The 12711-nt window shown below is 38.0% G+C and overlaps 1 protein-coding gene across 8 annotated transcripts in view; it reads left to right on the forward strand.

Moving 5' to 3' along the window:
- OSBPL6 (oxysterol binding protein like 6) overlaps positions 1–12711 on the forward strand; it is a 101892-nt gene that overhangs the window by 85827 nt on the left and 3354 nt on the right. For 6 of the 8 annotated variants that reach the window (XM_081936511.1, XM_081936515.1, XM_081936514.1 and 3 more), the window contains 4 exons: positions 1951–2095; positions 4752–4878; positions 5769–5891; positions 8970–12519. In XM_081936511.1, coding sequence (XP_081792637.1) covers positions 1951–2095; positions 4752–4878; positions 5769–5891; positions 8970–9078 — 504 coding nt within the window. In that variant the 3' untranslated portion in view covers positions 9079–12519. Of the gene's footprint in view, positions 1–1950; positions 2096–4751; positions 4879–5768; positions 5892–6437; positions 6513–8969; positions 12520–12711 lie in introns of those variants that run through there. The other 2 variants (XR_014173902.1, XM_081936513.1) reach the window with 2 other exon arrangements.

Here is a 12711-nt window from a genome sequence, read left to right on the forward strand (position 1 = left end):
CCTAAAGCGATGGGTTTTGAATAAACTTGCTCCCCACCAACTGAAGCCTGAGAAGTAGAAGCAGAAGGATCAGGTTGTTGAGCAGTTGCAGATTTATGCTTGTGGCTATGGATGGAGCTGGTTGGGGGCGCTGTTGTAGGCCAGCAGCCATGACCTGTTTAATGGTTTCAGCAATGATGGTTGCCATATCTGCAGAAGAGGTGTACATGGCTTGGGGAATCCCAGAACCATGCTTAACAGGGAGGGAAGCCTGTTCAAAGGTGCGTTCCCTATTGAGAGGGACATTTTAAAAATTGCCTCTGTTGTCAGGTTCTATAGAAGAGGAGGACTTTGAAGAAGACAATTCCCCATCTGAATCTGCCAGTGAAGGGCAAGGGCCCATGGGAAGCAAGACAGGTGGAGCTGGAGAGGCAATTTGGAGATCCTCAGGAGGAGGGGGGAGGGCTGGGCAGTATAGAATTTGTTGCTGGTTTTGGGCCCTCTGAAATTCTTTCTCAAGAGCCTTCTGCCTGCGCTCTTCTGCCCTGGTAGTGGCTTTAGAGACTTGGGATTTACCTCCGAAGAAGGAGCCTCTTTGGCTTGCCTCTTCCTACTGCTCTTTGCCCCCGATGGCCCTGCCTCCTTTAATCCTTTATCTGCAGTCACAGCTTGGTCAGCCATCTCCCCTGACATAAAGCAAGCCACAATAAAGATAGGCAACAATCTCACCCGTTTGATGGCCAGGCGCTCCTGATCCGGTCCACCTGGGATGATCCTGGATCGCTGGGCACGTCTAACGGCTGCTGCAGAGTTCACGCCTTTTTTAAAGTGTCCAAAATGGCCGACTTTTTGTCTCTGAGGCTTTTCCGAGCCTCAAAATGGCCACCACTATCTTTGCGGGCTTTTCCGACCTGCAAAATGGCCACCGACACTCAATGTGGCCGAGCAATCTGCAGAATGGCCACCGATTTCGCTGGAACCGCTGCACGTGAAAGGGCTGGTCGTGGGTCCTTCGGAATACCCAGAATCAAGGAGTGCTGTGGGGAAACAGCTCCGGAGCTGTAGCTCGTAAGCTGGCCGATCCGACTGCAAGGCAGGCTTCCTGAGCGAACTCGTAGCCGCAGGCAGTCAGACGGCTGAAAAGAGGCAGCCAGAAAGCAGTTTTAAATTTCCCTCCAATTTGGTCAGAAGAAAAAATTCAATTAAAAAAGGCAATTCAAAGGGGAAAAAATTGTAAAAAATTGCCAATTAAAGTTATAAGGTTAAAATTTGGAGGAGAGATCAATTCTCATAGCTAGTCCTGGTTGGATTGAATCTGAACTGGGGAGGAGCCACAAGGGCCCGATGAGTGTAGATTCAGTCCAATTGGTTACTGGATGGAGCAAACCCAGTCTGGCTGCTGTCTCCACGATCACAGAAGAACTTTATATGACAATCTCCTTTTAAATTAAAAGCCTACCATAAGTCAGAGCACTCACATACATAGCGTGTTGGGTCATAAAAAAGATTACATTTTTTTTTCTCATGGGGCTGCATATGAAGAATTAGAGCAGTTATTGAGTGCTCTTAGTAATGGGGGTTGCCTTCTTGCTGTTGATTGAAGCAATGGTGGGTTGCAGGTGGTACGCCCTGGTACAGGCGTATCTGCCAGAACACCGGATACTGTTCCGGTACTGTGCTCCGGAGGGCCCACCCGCCCAAGCTCCTTACCTGTCTTTTAAGGCTTCTGCACTTCCGCGCACGCGCATGGCGCATACAGCGCCTGCATAATGTTCCACTAAGTAGCTGAAGTGTCACGGAGGTGGTAAGACGCATCCATGCGGTCCATGTGGCCGCCGCTGGGCCCGCTCCAACCGTACCGGTTGGAACGTGATCCCGAACCCACCACTGGATTGAAAGCAGGGATATGCTTGATGTTAGATGATTTATTTTCCATTTAATAAAACCAAACTATTTGGTTAACGTTTTTAGGTGAATTACTGGAATTCTAATGTCAATGAAGTTCAAGGTGTTGTCATGGATCAAGAAGGAAAAGTGGTGCATCGCCTTTTTGGAAAATGGCATGAAGGATTATATTGTGGAATTGCACCTTCAGCAAAATGTATATGGAGGCCCGGTAATATATGACAATTATGTAATTTTAAATATAATTAAACAAGTAATAAAGAAAGGAGTAGAATTTGTACTATAGATGCAGGGATTTTATCTCAGTATACTAGATATGATAGCTTGGAACATGAATTGTAGTTAAAAACTGTAAGTGAAAGTCATTGCTGTCCTTTAATAACTCTTATCTTTCCATGATGAAATCTAGATCAAACTCCATAATATGTTCTAAGACCAAGCAGGAATAATGCAAAAATGCTATAAGTTGTTAAAAGGCACGTTTGAATGAAGAGAGATGTAATATTTTGAGCATGGTGGCAAATGTTTAATGCCACTGTTGCCATTAAAATGAATGCATTTTTCAGTATTATACACATTTTTGATATTCATCAAGCTAAACAGAAAAAAAGCAGTAGTTCCTTTGAAAAAGGAAAGAATCACTTACACAATTGGAGTTATTGGTTAGGTTACAATCAGTTTTTCCCCATATTGGAATGATAAATTTTGCGAAACTGAATGTTGAAAAAATAAAGAACATTGGAAGAGAAAGTAGAAATAATATAGTGGGTTTCATGCAGTATTTCTATTGATGGAAAAAATTGGGTTCTTTGATTAAGGATACAAGTTGTACCTTCTGAACTAAATCTTGTGTTTTTCTAACTTTCCAAAATTAGTAGCTACAGGGTAGTAAAGTTTTTATAACTTTCCAAAATTGGTATCTATGAGGCAGTTCCTAGTTCTCCTATAATTTATATGATGGTTTTGTGATTTAACAAAAGTGATATGAGAACTGATTGAGAATTTGAATTATCAGCTGCCAGGTTGTTGGAGGCAACAGAAGGCCACATCAAAGGATATTTAGAACTGCTTCCTTTCTCTAAAATTAACTTTTGCATCTCATTTGGAAACCAAGGACCCAGAGTATGGAGGAAGTATGGAGAGGCCAAACAAGCACAGTAATCCCACAGTCATTGAACCAGTTTTTGGTGCTTTTGGCAAAAGTTGCTCTCATCAGAAAAGAGGACTTTGGACCACTGTGCTTCATTAAGACCAGGGTCAACGCAGCCGTCTACCAGGAGATTTTGGAGCACTTCATGCTTCTTTCCGCAGACGAGCTTTATGAGGATGCTGACTTTATTTTCCAGCTGCCCACACTGCCAAAAGCACCAAAACCTGGTTCAATGACTGTGGGGTTACTGTGCTTGATTGGCCAGCAAACTTGCTTGACCTCAACCCAATAGAGAATCTATGGGGCATTGACAAAAGAAAGATGAGAGACATGAGACTGAACAATGCAGAAGAGCTGAAGGTCGCTATTGAAGCATCCTGGTCTTCCATAACACCTCAGCAGTGCCACAGGCTGATAATTTCCATGCCACGCCGCATTGAGGCAGTAATTGCTCAAAAGGGGCACAAACCAAGTACTGAGTACATATGCATGCTTATACTTTTCAGAGGTCCGTTATTGTTCTATGTACAATCCTTGTTTTATTGATTGCATGTAATATTCTAATTTTCTGAGATGGTGGATTTGGGGTTTTCATGAGCTGTACACCATAATCATCACAATTATGACAAATCACAGCTTGAACTATCTTGCTTTGCATGTAATGAGTCTTATATATTAGTTTCACCTTTTAAGTTGCATTACTGAAATAAATGAACTTTTGCACGGTATTCTAATTTTTCGAGTTTCACCCTTATTAAGTAAGAGAGTGGAGACTCAAAGCAGTGGTTTTCACAAGATGGCGTTGTTGGGATCTTTTCAGAAAACTGCCAAAGCTGACAATTTTCCGAAGGCCTTTAAACTGTCCTTGTTTCATAATGTTACATTCTGGTTTTATCTACTTGTACACGCCTATGATTCAGCCTGATTCAGTAATATAAAAATATAAGTTAAATAAAAAATAAAACAACAGAGTTGGGAGGGAACTTGGAGGTCCTCCAGTACAATCCCCTAACCAGGAGGAGACCGTATAACATTTCAGGCAAATAGTTGTCCAGTCTCTTCTTAAAAACCTCCAGTGTTGGAGCACTCACAACTTTTGGAGGCAAGCCATTCCTCTGGTTAATTGTTCTCACTGTCAGGAAATTTCTCCTTAGTTCTAGGTTGGTTCTCTCCTTGATTAGTTTCTACCCATTGCTTCTTGGGTTTCCATCCACTGATTCTTGTGCATAAAGCATAATATGAATGCCCATGCTGTGCCTCAGTGATGTAGAAAGCCAACATTCAGTATTGTCTGTAAGAACACTGAAGCCTTAAGTATCCACCTTCTCTGGAATCCTTCGGGATGATCTTTCTTCCTAAAGGAATTCCTTTCTCCTTGCACAGAGAAGCACGAAGTGATTGTGTCAGACCATTTCATGCCTTTTGGGGTAAGAGGGATTTTGTGGGACAAACTTTGGGAGAGCACATAGGGGTCTCCTAGCCAAGCAGAGCATATCTTGACAACAACATGAGCAATACATCATCTCCCATATCATCTCAATAATACGTAGAATAATGTCTGCACATAAAACCATTTGTTTAAAGAGTTTTGAGAATTGGCAGTGCTGCATATAGGGTTTTTAATGAAGATCAAGGTACAAAGATTTTCTTTTATCATCTAGATCAAGTGTTTACTAACAGTGGTTAATCACTACCTTTATTTCAATTTTTAATATAGGTTCCATGCCAACAAATTATGAGCATTACTATGGTTTCACAAGGTTTGCTGTTGAGCTGAATGAGTTAGATCCTGCATTGAAAGACCTTCTTCCAAAAACAGATGCTCGATTCAGGCCAGATCAAAGGCAAGAAGTACACTTTAAAAAATGGCTACCGCTGCTTTTGATTGAATATTATAAGAGACATTAATGTTAAAAAATTCATCTGAATCATTGCTGCTCAGTGAAAGCGTGCCCCAGACAATTTGAGAAGTATTTAAATTATTTTAATATGTGAACTTCTAAAAAGTGCAGCAGACAGGGATCACCTTCCTATTTTCTTCCCCATCCCACCTCATAAATACTTTTGTAATATACTATCTGCACTAATATACAACTGCATATTGTAGAAACAAGGGAGGCGGACTGTTTGTCCAAAATAATAGAATTTAATCATATATATTTATGCTGATTCATTCAAAATATATTTACTTGAATAATAGTTCTATCAGTTTTATCTAACCTGCATAATATAGAACATGATTTCGGTGCTGTCCGGGTTCCAAGTAGCAGCTCCAACGAAAGAAGACTCTGAGGCTTGAGTTTCCTCAAAGTTCCATTTTATTAGAGTTGTCATATTGGCACGTCTGGGAAAACCCGAATCTGAAAGTTTCCAGGTTTTCCCTACCCAAATGAAAATTCAAGTCCATGCCCAGCACCCACATGTCCGTCACATAATCCAATCAGGCACCATCCAAAACTGGAGGTGCCTCCCAGTCACCTGATCACAGCTGCAGGGCAAGGTGACCTTGACTCTGAGAAAGGAATGTTGTGATGGCTACATATCACCCACACTCTGTATAATTGCCCCTCCCATTTTCCCACAGTAGAAAACGTGGCAGGTCTGAAGGCCAAAATGTAAAATATGGCTTCCACGTCTGACAGGTGCTTCTTGAACTTTGAGATTTCTGAATTTTGTAGTTATATTTTTTAAAGGTTGGTATGTATCTACTGAAAGATCTAATTCTTAACTATAGGCATTTGGAAGATGGAAATTTAGAAGCGGCAGCAGCAGAAAAACAAAGAATTGAAGAACTCCAGAGATGCCGGAGACGTTATTTAGAAGAAAACAATATGGAACATATACCTAAATTTTTTAAGTAAGTATTCTCTCTGTGTGTGATTTTTGTACAAACAGAATGGGGTTGGTATATATAATGGTGTAACAATATTAACAAAAATACTAATAATGTTTTTAGCATTAGAAATTGTCTTACATTATGTAACATTTGCATGTTTTTATTGTACAATTAAATTATTTTCAGAAATGTGTCAAAACATAGGTTGGTTGTAGCTTAGAGTCTTATTCCTCAGATAAATTTGAATCAAAGATGATGATTTTTGTGAATCTTGACTTAGATAATGAGAAATCAGTTTTATTTGTAATATGTAGTTATTGTATTATTTTTGAAATTCAGAGATCTAACATTAATGTTTGATCTTCAGATTGGTGTTTTATGCATGCGCTATCTTTCATAAAATTTCCCCTAGCTAGATAAAGAGAATTGTCCAAAAAATTAAGTGTATGTGAAGTTCCTCGCTTTTATGTTACCGTGTAAACTTAGAAAAACAAAAATCTGCCAAGTACTAAGAGTAAAATTCAATCTCTTTTCTCCTTCTCTGCCAAATAATTATTTTATTTATAGTCTAATCCCTCTTCGGATGGAGTAATTCCTTCTGTGTATACAACAATATGAAGTGGTGTCCCCAGACTGAAGCAGGTATAAAAGACAAAATTTGTAAATTAGAGGAAGCAGATTAAAGAATTATGCATTTCCAGATAGAGCTGAAGTCTTATAATGAGAGTTGATTCCAAGACTCTCTTAAAGCCTATTTCTTCTTTGCCTATATATATATGCCTGTTATTATAGGCATATAATAATATAATGTTTGTATTTCCTCTTGAAGAGCAGCAGAGCAGCAACTCATCCTGGTTTCAATAAGAAAGAGGATCATTTTTATATTCTTTAAATCAGGAAATCAGTTGTTCTTGGCTGGATGGCATTTGTTAACAAGTTAGAAGAGTGCTAATTCCTATTAACACCAGATGGAGAAATAGAGAAATTGGCTGAAGAAACTGAATTAGTTGAACGTAAGATTCTCCCCACCTTCCTGTGAGGCTCCTCATGAGATAGGGGTGGGATTCAGCCTGTTCGGACCAGTTCGGGCAAACCGAATTCTAATTTTACATCTGGTTCATCGAACCGGTAGTTGGAAGGACCGGCTGGCCCCTCCCAGGAGTCTCCATGCGGCCTGTTCATCATGCCAGGTAAGTGCAGGGCCCACGCGGAGACTCTGGGAGGGTGAAAAATGGGCCTCCCATAACTCCAGAAACAGGCCTGTTTCCAACCTCCGGAGGGCTTCTGAAGCCCAGAGGGGGGAGGGGCGTTTTTGCCCTCCCAGAGGCTCGAGAAAAGCCTCTGGAGCCTGGGGAGGGCAAATCCCCCCCCCCCCGCCGTGGTGCAGTATGCCGAGTAGGCTATGCCCACCCGGCAACCAAGCAGAGAAACGGTTGCTAAAATGTTTCAATCCCCCCCCCCCTGCTCTGAGATTATAAAACAGAGATTATAAAACATCTGAAATTGAATAAAGCTCCAGAATATGAGTTCATTTTAGCGGAAGACATTCAAAACAGTTTAGATTGGTGGGTACCCATTTTGGCTTTCCTATTCACCTACACTGATAACTATGCTAAGGTCTCTGATGATTGGGGCCCATCTTTGGTGACTTCAATCTACAAAAAAGAAAAATAAAGGTTATTGGCCCATTAGCCAATCAGTAAATTATATGCTAGCACTTGTAACAACAAGCTCCTGGATTGGATTGTAACTGAGAATATATTGGTTGATGAGCAGACAGGCTTCAGAGAAAGCCACTCATTAACTCTCTTATGGACACATTGAATAGTCCATCTCTTGATCTGCCAAAATTGGGAAATAGACACATTTCTTTTATATGCAGATGCTGCTGCACTGCTTACTTAGACACAGATTGTCTAAGGACCACTGATGATATTACCTAGTTTGGATAATGAAACAACTGCAAGAAAACAAGAGCTCAGACACAGATTGTCCTGAAATAGGCACGTTATATACTTGGTGGGCACTGTTAAGAAGAACAGCTAGAAATTAATTACGCCAAAATCAAGGTGATGGTTTTTGCTAAGGCACACATGTCTGACAGCTAAATAATTATTTAACAGAGTAGGTTTTAAATATTTTCCATGCTACAGGAAACAATCAATTTCACACCAATTATGTTATCCTAAATACACAGAAATCTGCATTGGCTTTATACTTTTTCTATTTCTCAAAAGGATCTCCGTATATATCAGCAGTGATTAAAATCTCTGCAGTTAACATCCAAGCCCAGCAACTTTTTGGAGTTTAGTTGGGCCTTTAAAGGGCATTCCTTTGTCTTGAAAGATTTCAAACCAAGTTTTTGATTCTTTTTCAAGTAGCTCATTGTATGCCACAATGTGTGCTTCACAGTAAAGCCGGCCTACTTAAAATGATTGTACATTAGCTGATCTCAAACAATGGGCCATTGATTTAGAGTTGTAGGCTGATTTATCAGTTCTATCTAGAAACAGCTGCTTGAGCCACTCTACATATCTCCTTCTATCAGCCAAATACCTTACTTGATCCCCAAATTTAAATTAATCCCTGGCTAAATTTAGTGCCCGCACAATAGCGATTACTGAAGGGACATGCTGAAAGTTCCCTTTTGAACAGAGATGTGCCTGCATGGTGGAGAAATAATTGAAATGCTGGAACATGATACCCAGACACACACCAAGAATTATTATCTCCATTCTTTACTAAATATCCTATTCGTTCTGATTTGTTTTATTTTGTTATTATTAGGTCAATGTGATTTGACATCTTTGACCACAGCTAAGTATCATTCTACAGTTTGTACAGTACACCATAATATCTCTTCTAATCCTCCTTAGATATTTTAAAACAATTATTTCTTTCTTTTTTACCCTAATTAATTGTGATTTTCTTCTTTTATTTGTTGGTTGTTGATTTATGATTAAATAAAATGGATTATTTTATTGCAATTTCATTTTTCAGAAGATTTCCTCAACAAGTAAATTAAATTGAAGTATGTTTCTATTCTCTTAAAGAATATTTTTGAATTTATGTTAACCAATAACTCTTTTAATTTTGCAGAAAAGTTATTGAAGCCAATCAGAGAGAAGCATGGGTTTCTAATGACACCTATTGGGAACTCCGAAAGGATCCTGGCTTTAGTAAAATAGAAACACTCAAACTCTGGTAAACTGAGAATATAGATCTAGCAGCATATAACTCTTTTAAAATATAAAAACAAAGAAAGAAAGAAACCACTATGCACAACATGTTTCTTATAGCTGATGGTGATTTGTGGGTCTGCAGGAAACCTTCCTTTGCTTTTACATTCAATTTATAATAGACTTCCAAAAGTGCATTAGCCCAGACTTTGAACATTTCTGTGATCACTAAATTGAAAAGAAGGGAGGAAAATGCCCACAGCCCCTTTATTTATTGAGATACTGGAAGTGCAGCATAAAAGAAGCATGTACTGACTTGGCCAAAGATGCTTTGTAGGGTATCTGGTGCTTTAAATAGACACAAAGAAACAATTCTTGTTATAACTAAGTTCTAGAATGTCTACACATATAGTTATTGAATCTTGATTCACATTAGAACACTTGTTCATTTCTAGAGTCAGGTTGGTTTTTTTTTTTTTATGTTTTGTGCTTGGACTGGCTATATCAAAAACAACATAATGCTTTTCTAGAAGCGCTTTCCATTCATATGCCATTTTTCATGCCTTAAAAACAATGTCAAGTTGTGCGTTGTTATTTTAAAATATGTATTTGTCATTTCTCAACGGCAGATTTTTAAAAACCACTGGGATTTTGGTTTGTATTTTAAACAAGGGATACAATGTATTATTTATGGAAAATGAACTGTAATTGTAAAGCAAAAGGATGATCTAGGAATGTTTTATCTTTGCAGGTTGTGGTTCTATATAGGCAGGTTAAATGGAAACTGACTAATTTTGTAATGATCTTGAGAAATTAATCTAAGTTCATGTTCTCAATGCCTAATGCTGTGATAAATATACCATCTCTTTTCATGACTTCTCATACTTCCTTCTGTCTCATTTTCATAACCCTTTTTAGAATTAAAATTCCCTAAAACTGTGCATGAATGCTAAGCACATCTTTTAAATTAGAAAAGCATCCTGCAGGGGTATAATGATCCTGATAACTTATGTATTCATGCTTTCTTATGTACATTATATATTTTTGTTCTCACCTCTTTGGAAATTGTTGGGAGAAGTAATGTGATACATGCACTACTTTCTCAGCTGAATCTTGCTAATATCATTTTTATGCAAAATTATATTTTATTGCTTTTTCATAAAGCAATTATATTTTTGGATGAAGAAATGACCTAAATGGCTATTATGTAGCACATTGTGATGTATATGTGGAAAGAGCCTGGATGATGTTGCCCTCAAAATTAAGTCTAGTTGGTTACCATGCTTTGCTAAAATCAATATATAAGGTAAAAATCTTAATGCTTTTTAATAGAAACCTGTCTATCATTTATGTCCAGTGATTTAATTTATTAATACCTTGGACACTGGCAATAGAAAAGATTTTCTTGTATATAATTCAAAAATAACATTTCTGTATATTCATGGCACATAACTGTATTTTACTGAGTGCGTTTTATTGCTTTTCTGTAAAGGCACAGAGGTGGCTATGATTTTCCGAAATTGTATTGTATTAATTAATTGTATTTGATTATGCATTCTATGTATTACTCATCTGATTTCCCCCATGTCCATTTCTGCTCAATAAGCACACTTGTATAAGGGACAGCCTGTTTAAAAATAGGGCTTAACTTCCTGAAGTTACTTCCAGTTGGGATGCACCATATTAGCTAGACATTTATTATCTGGCTGTGATTTTGCTCTAAATTTCAGTTGTAACTTGGGATCACTTGTATTTGACCAAGGCTTAAAATATGCACGGTACTCTATACGAGCCTCTGAAGTACAGAAGGAAAATGTTTTGTTTGCTGATATGTACATTTCATTCAAATTGAAGGAGAATTAGAATGCACAGGGTAACATATGCATGGACTCTTACATGGGCCTTATACAACAGGAGTTATCAGCATGCCACTGTCACATTGGGGATTTTGTTAACGTAGTAATCCTTACAAGTTATAGTTTAGTCCATCTTGGTAAAAATAGGAAGAAAAAATGCCTTACCATTCCGTCTTTTACATTCAGTCTTCAGTAACCTCCAGGAATTTGTTACTGTCTCTTCAAAGCCAGAATTATTAATTAAAAAGTTATAAATATTAATAAATATTATGATTTAGTAAATGTTGGGACCAGGTGCTTACCAAGGTCAATTATAAATCAAGCTAACTTCGACATAACATGCTTCTCCCCAAATAACATACTAAAGTTGATTAGTTTTAAGCTTGACTAGCATGTTATTTGAAGGCAGGCCATTTGGTTAGTTTACACTATATTTATTTATTATTTATTTCTATCGCATCTTTCTTTTACCAATAACTCAAGGCAGTGAAAATATTCCGCATACCTTCCTCCTCCTATTCTTCCCCACAAACAACCCTGCGAAGAGGACTGACCTGAGAGAGAGTAATTGGCTGAAGGTCACCCAGCTGGCTTTATGGCTAAGGCAGGACTAGAACTTACAGTCTCCTGCTTTCTAGCTTGGTGCCTTAACCCACCGGACCAAAATGGGTCTCTATATTGTACACACCTTGATAATCAGTCCATTTAGCTAACCACCTGTTTTATGAACCCAGCCATTAAACTAATTGGCTAAACTTCAAATGCTTACTTGTATTTGTGCAAAAAGTTTGATTTAAATCTTTGATTTAAATACAGCCATTTTCCTTTGGGACAATTGTAATCCATCTGTATGTCCAAGACATTTCCTTTCAGGTGAATGCAAAACGTAAAAAAGTAATAAGAATTAGTAAGCAAACCACGAGACATAGATTAGGAGCATATATGAAGATAGCTACATTTACACCCATAAAATTCACTATAACTTTGTACTTTTTTATCCTTGCAAACCATTCTTGCTTCAAACACATTGGTACTTCACTTCAGAGGTTGCCTTTCGTTCTAAATCTTCTAACCTATAAGTTCTTGAGGGTTTCATTAGCTCATTCAACCACTTCATTATCCACTTCATCTGAATCCATTTCATACGTTGGTTTTATAGTTTGCTCTTCATTCGTTCTCTAGAGATCACTGCCTCGCAGTCCTAATTCATTCTGCAGATATTTAACAATTACAGTATTTGTTTCCAACCTAATTGCTCTGCATTTTCTTTCCTGCGTTTATTTAAACAGCTTCCTGCTGTCTATGACTGCATTTTTGCAACTTTTTCTTTACATGTACGTTATATATTTTCCTCATCATGATTCTCTTGCCTGTGCATTGCTCATTCACACACTTTTGACTTCATTCATTTTTAATACTATAGTACTTTCCTTTAGTATATGTCCACAAACTTCAGTGGCATTTGTAAAATATTTTTTCTAATTGTTTTAAGTTAGCTTACACATTCTTTTTTCCTCAAGTCTACTCTCTTTTTGGATTATTGAGATATTTATTTGTTTTCACTTTTATCTGTACATTTTGTCTACCTGTAATTATTCTAGTTTTTTTCATTTCTTCCATAGCTCGTTCCTTCATAATTAAACATTTTCACTTCCATACATGTCTTTATCAATTCCATTCTCGTAAGATCAAACTACAGTATTTTTCGCACTATAAGATGCACCGGACCAATCCCTCTCCCCCCTCCGTAATATTCGCTCTATAAGACCTTTCAGAGACATAAAACTATTTTTTATTTCATTTGTT

The sequence above is a fragment of the Natrix helvetica genome (genome assembly GCF_964273705.1).
Source record: "Natrix helvetica genome assembly, chromosome: 1".
NCBI classification, from domain to species: domain Eukaryota; kingdom Metazoa; phylum Chordata; class Lepidosauria; order Squamata; family Natricidae; genus Natrix; species Natrix helvetica.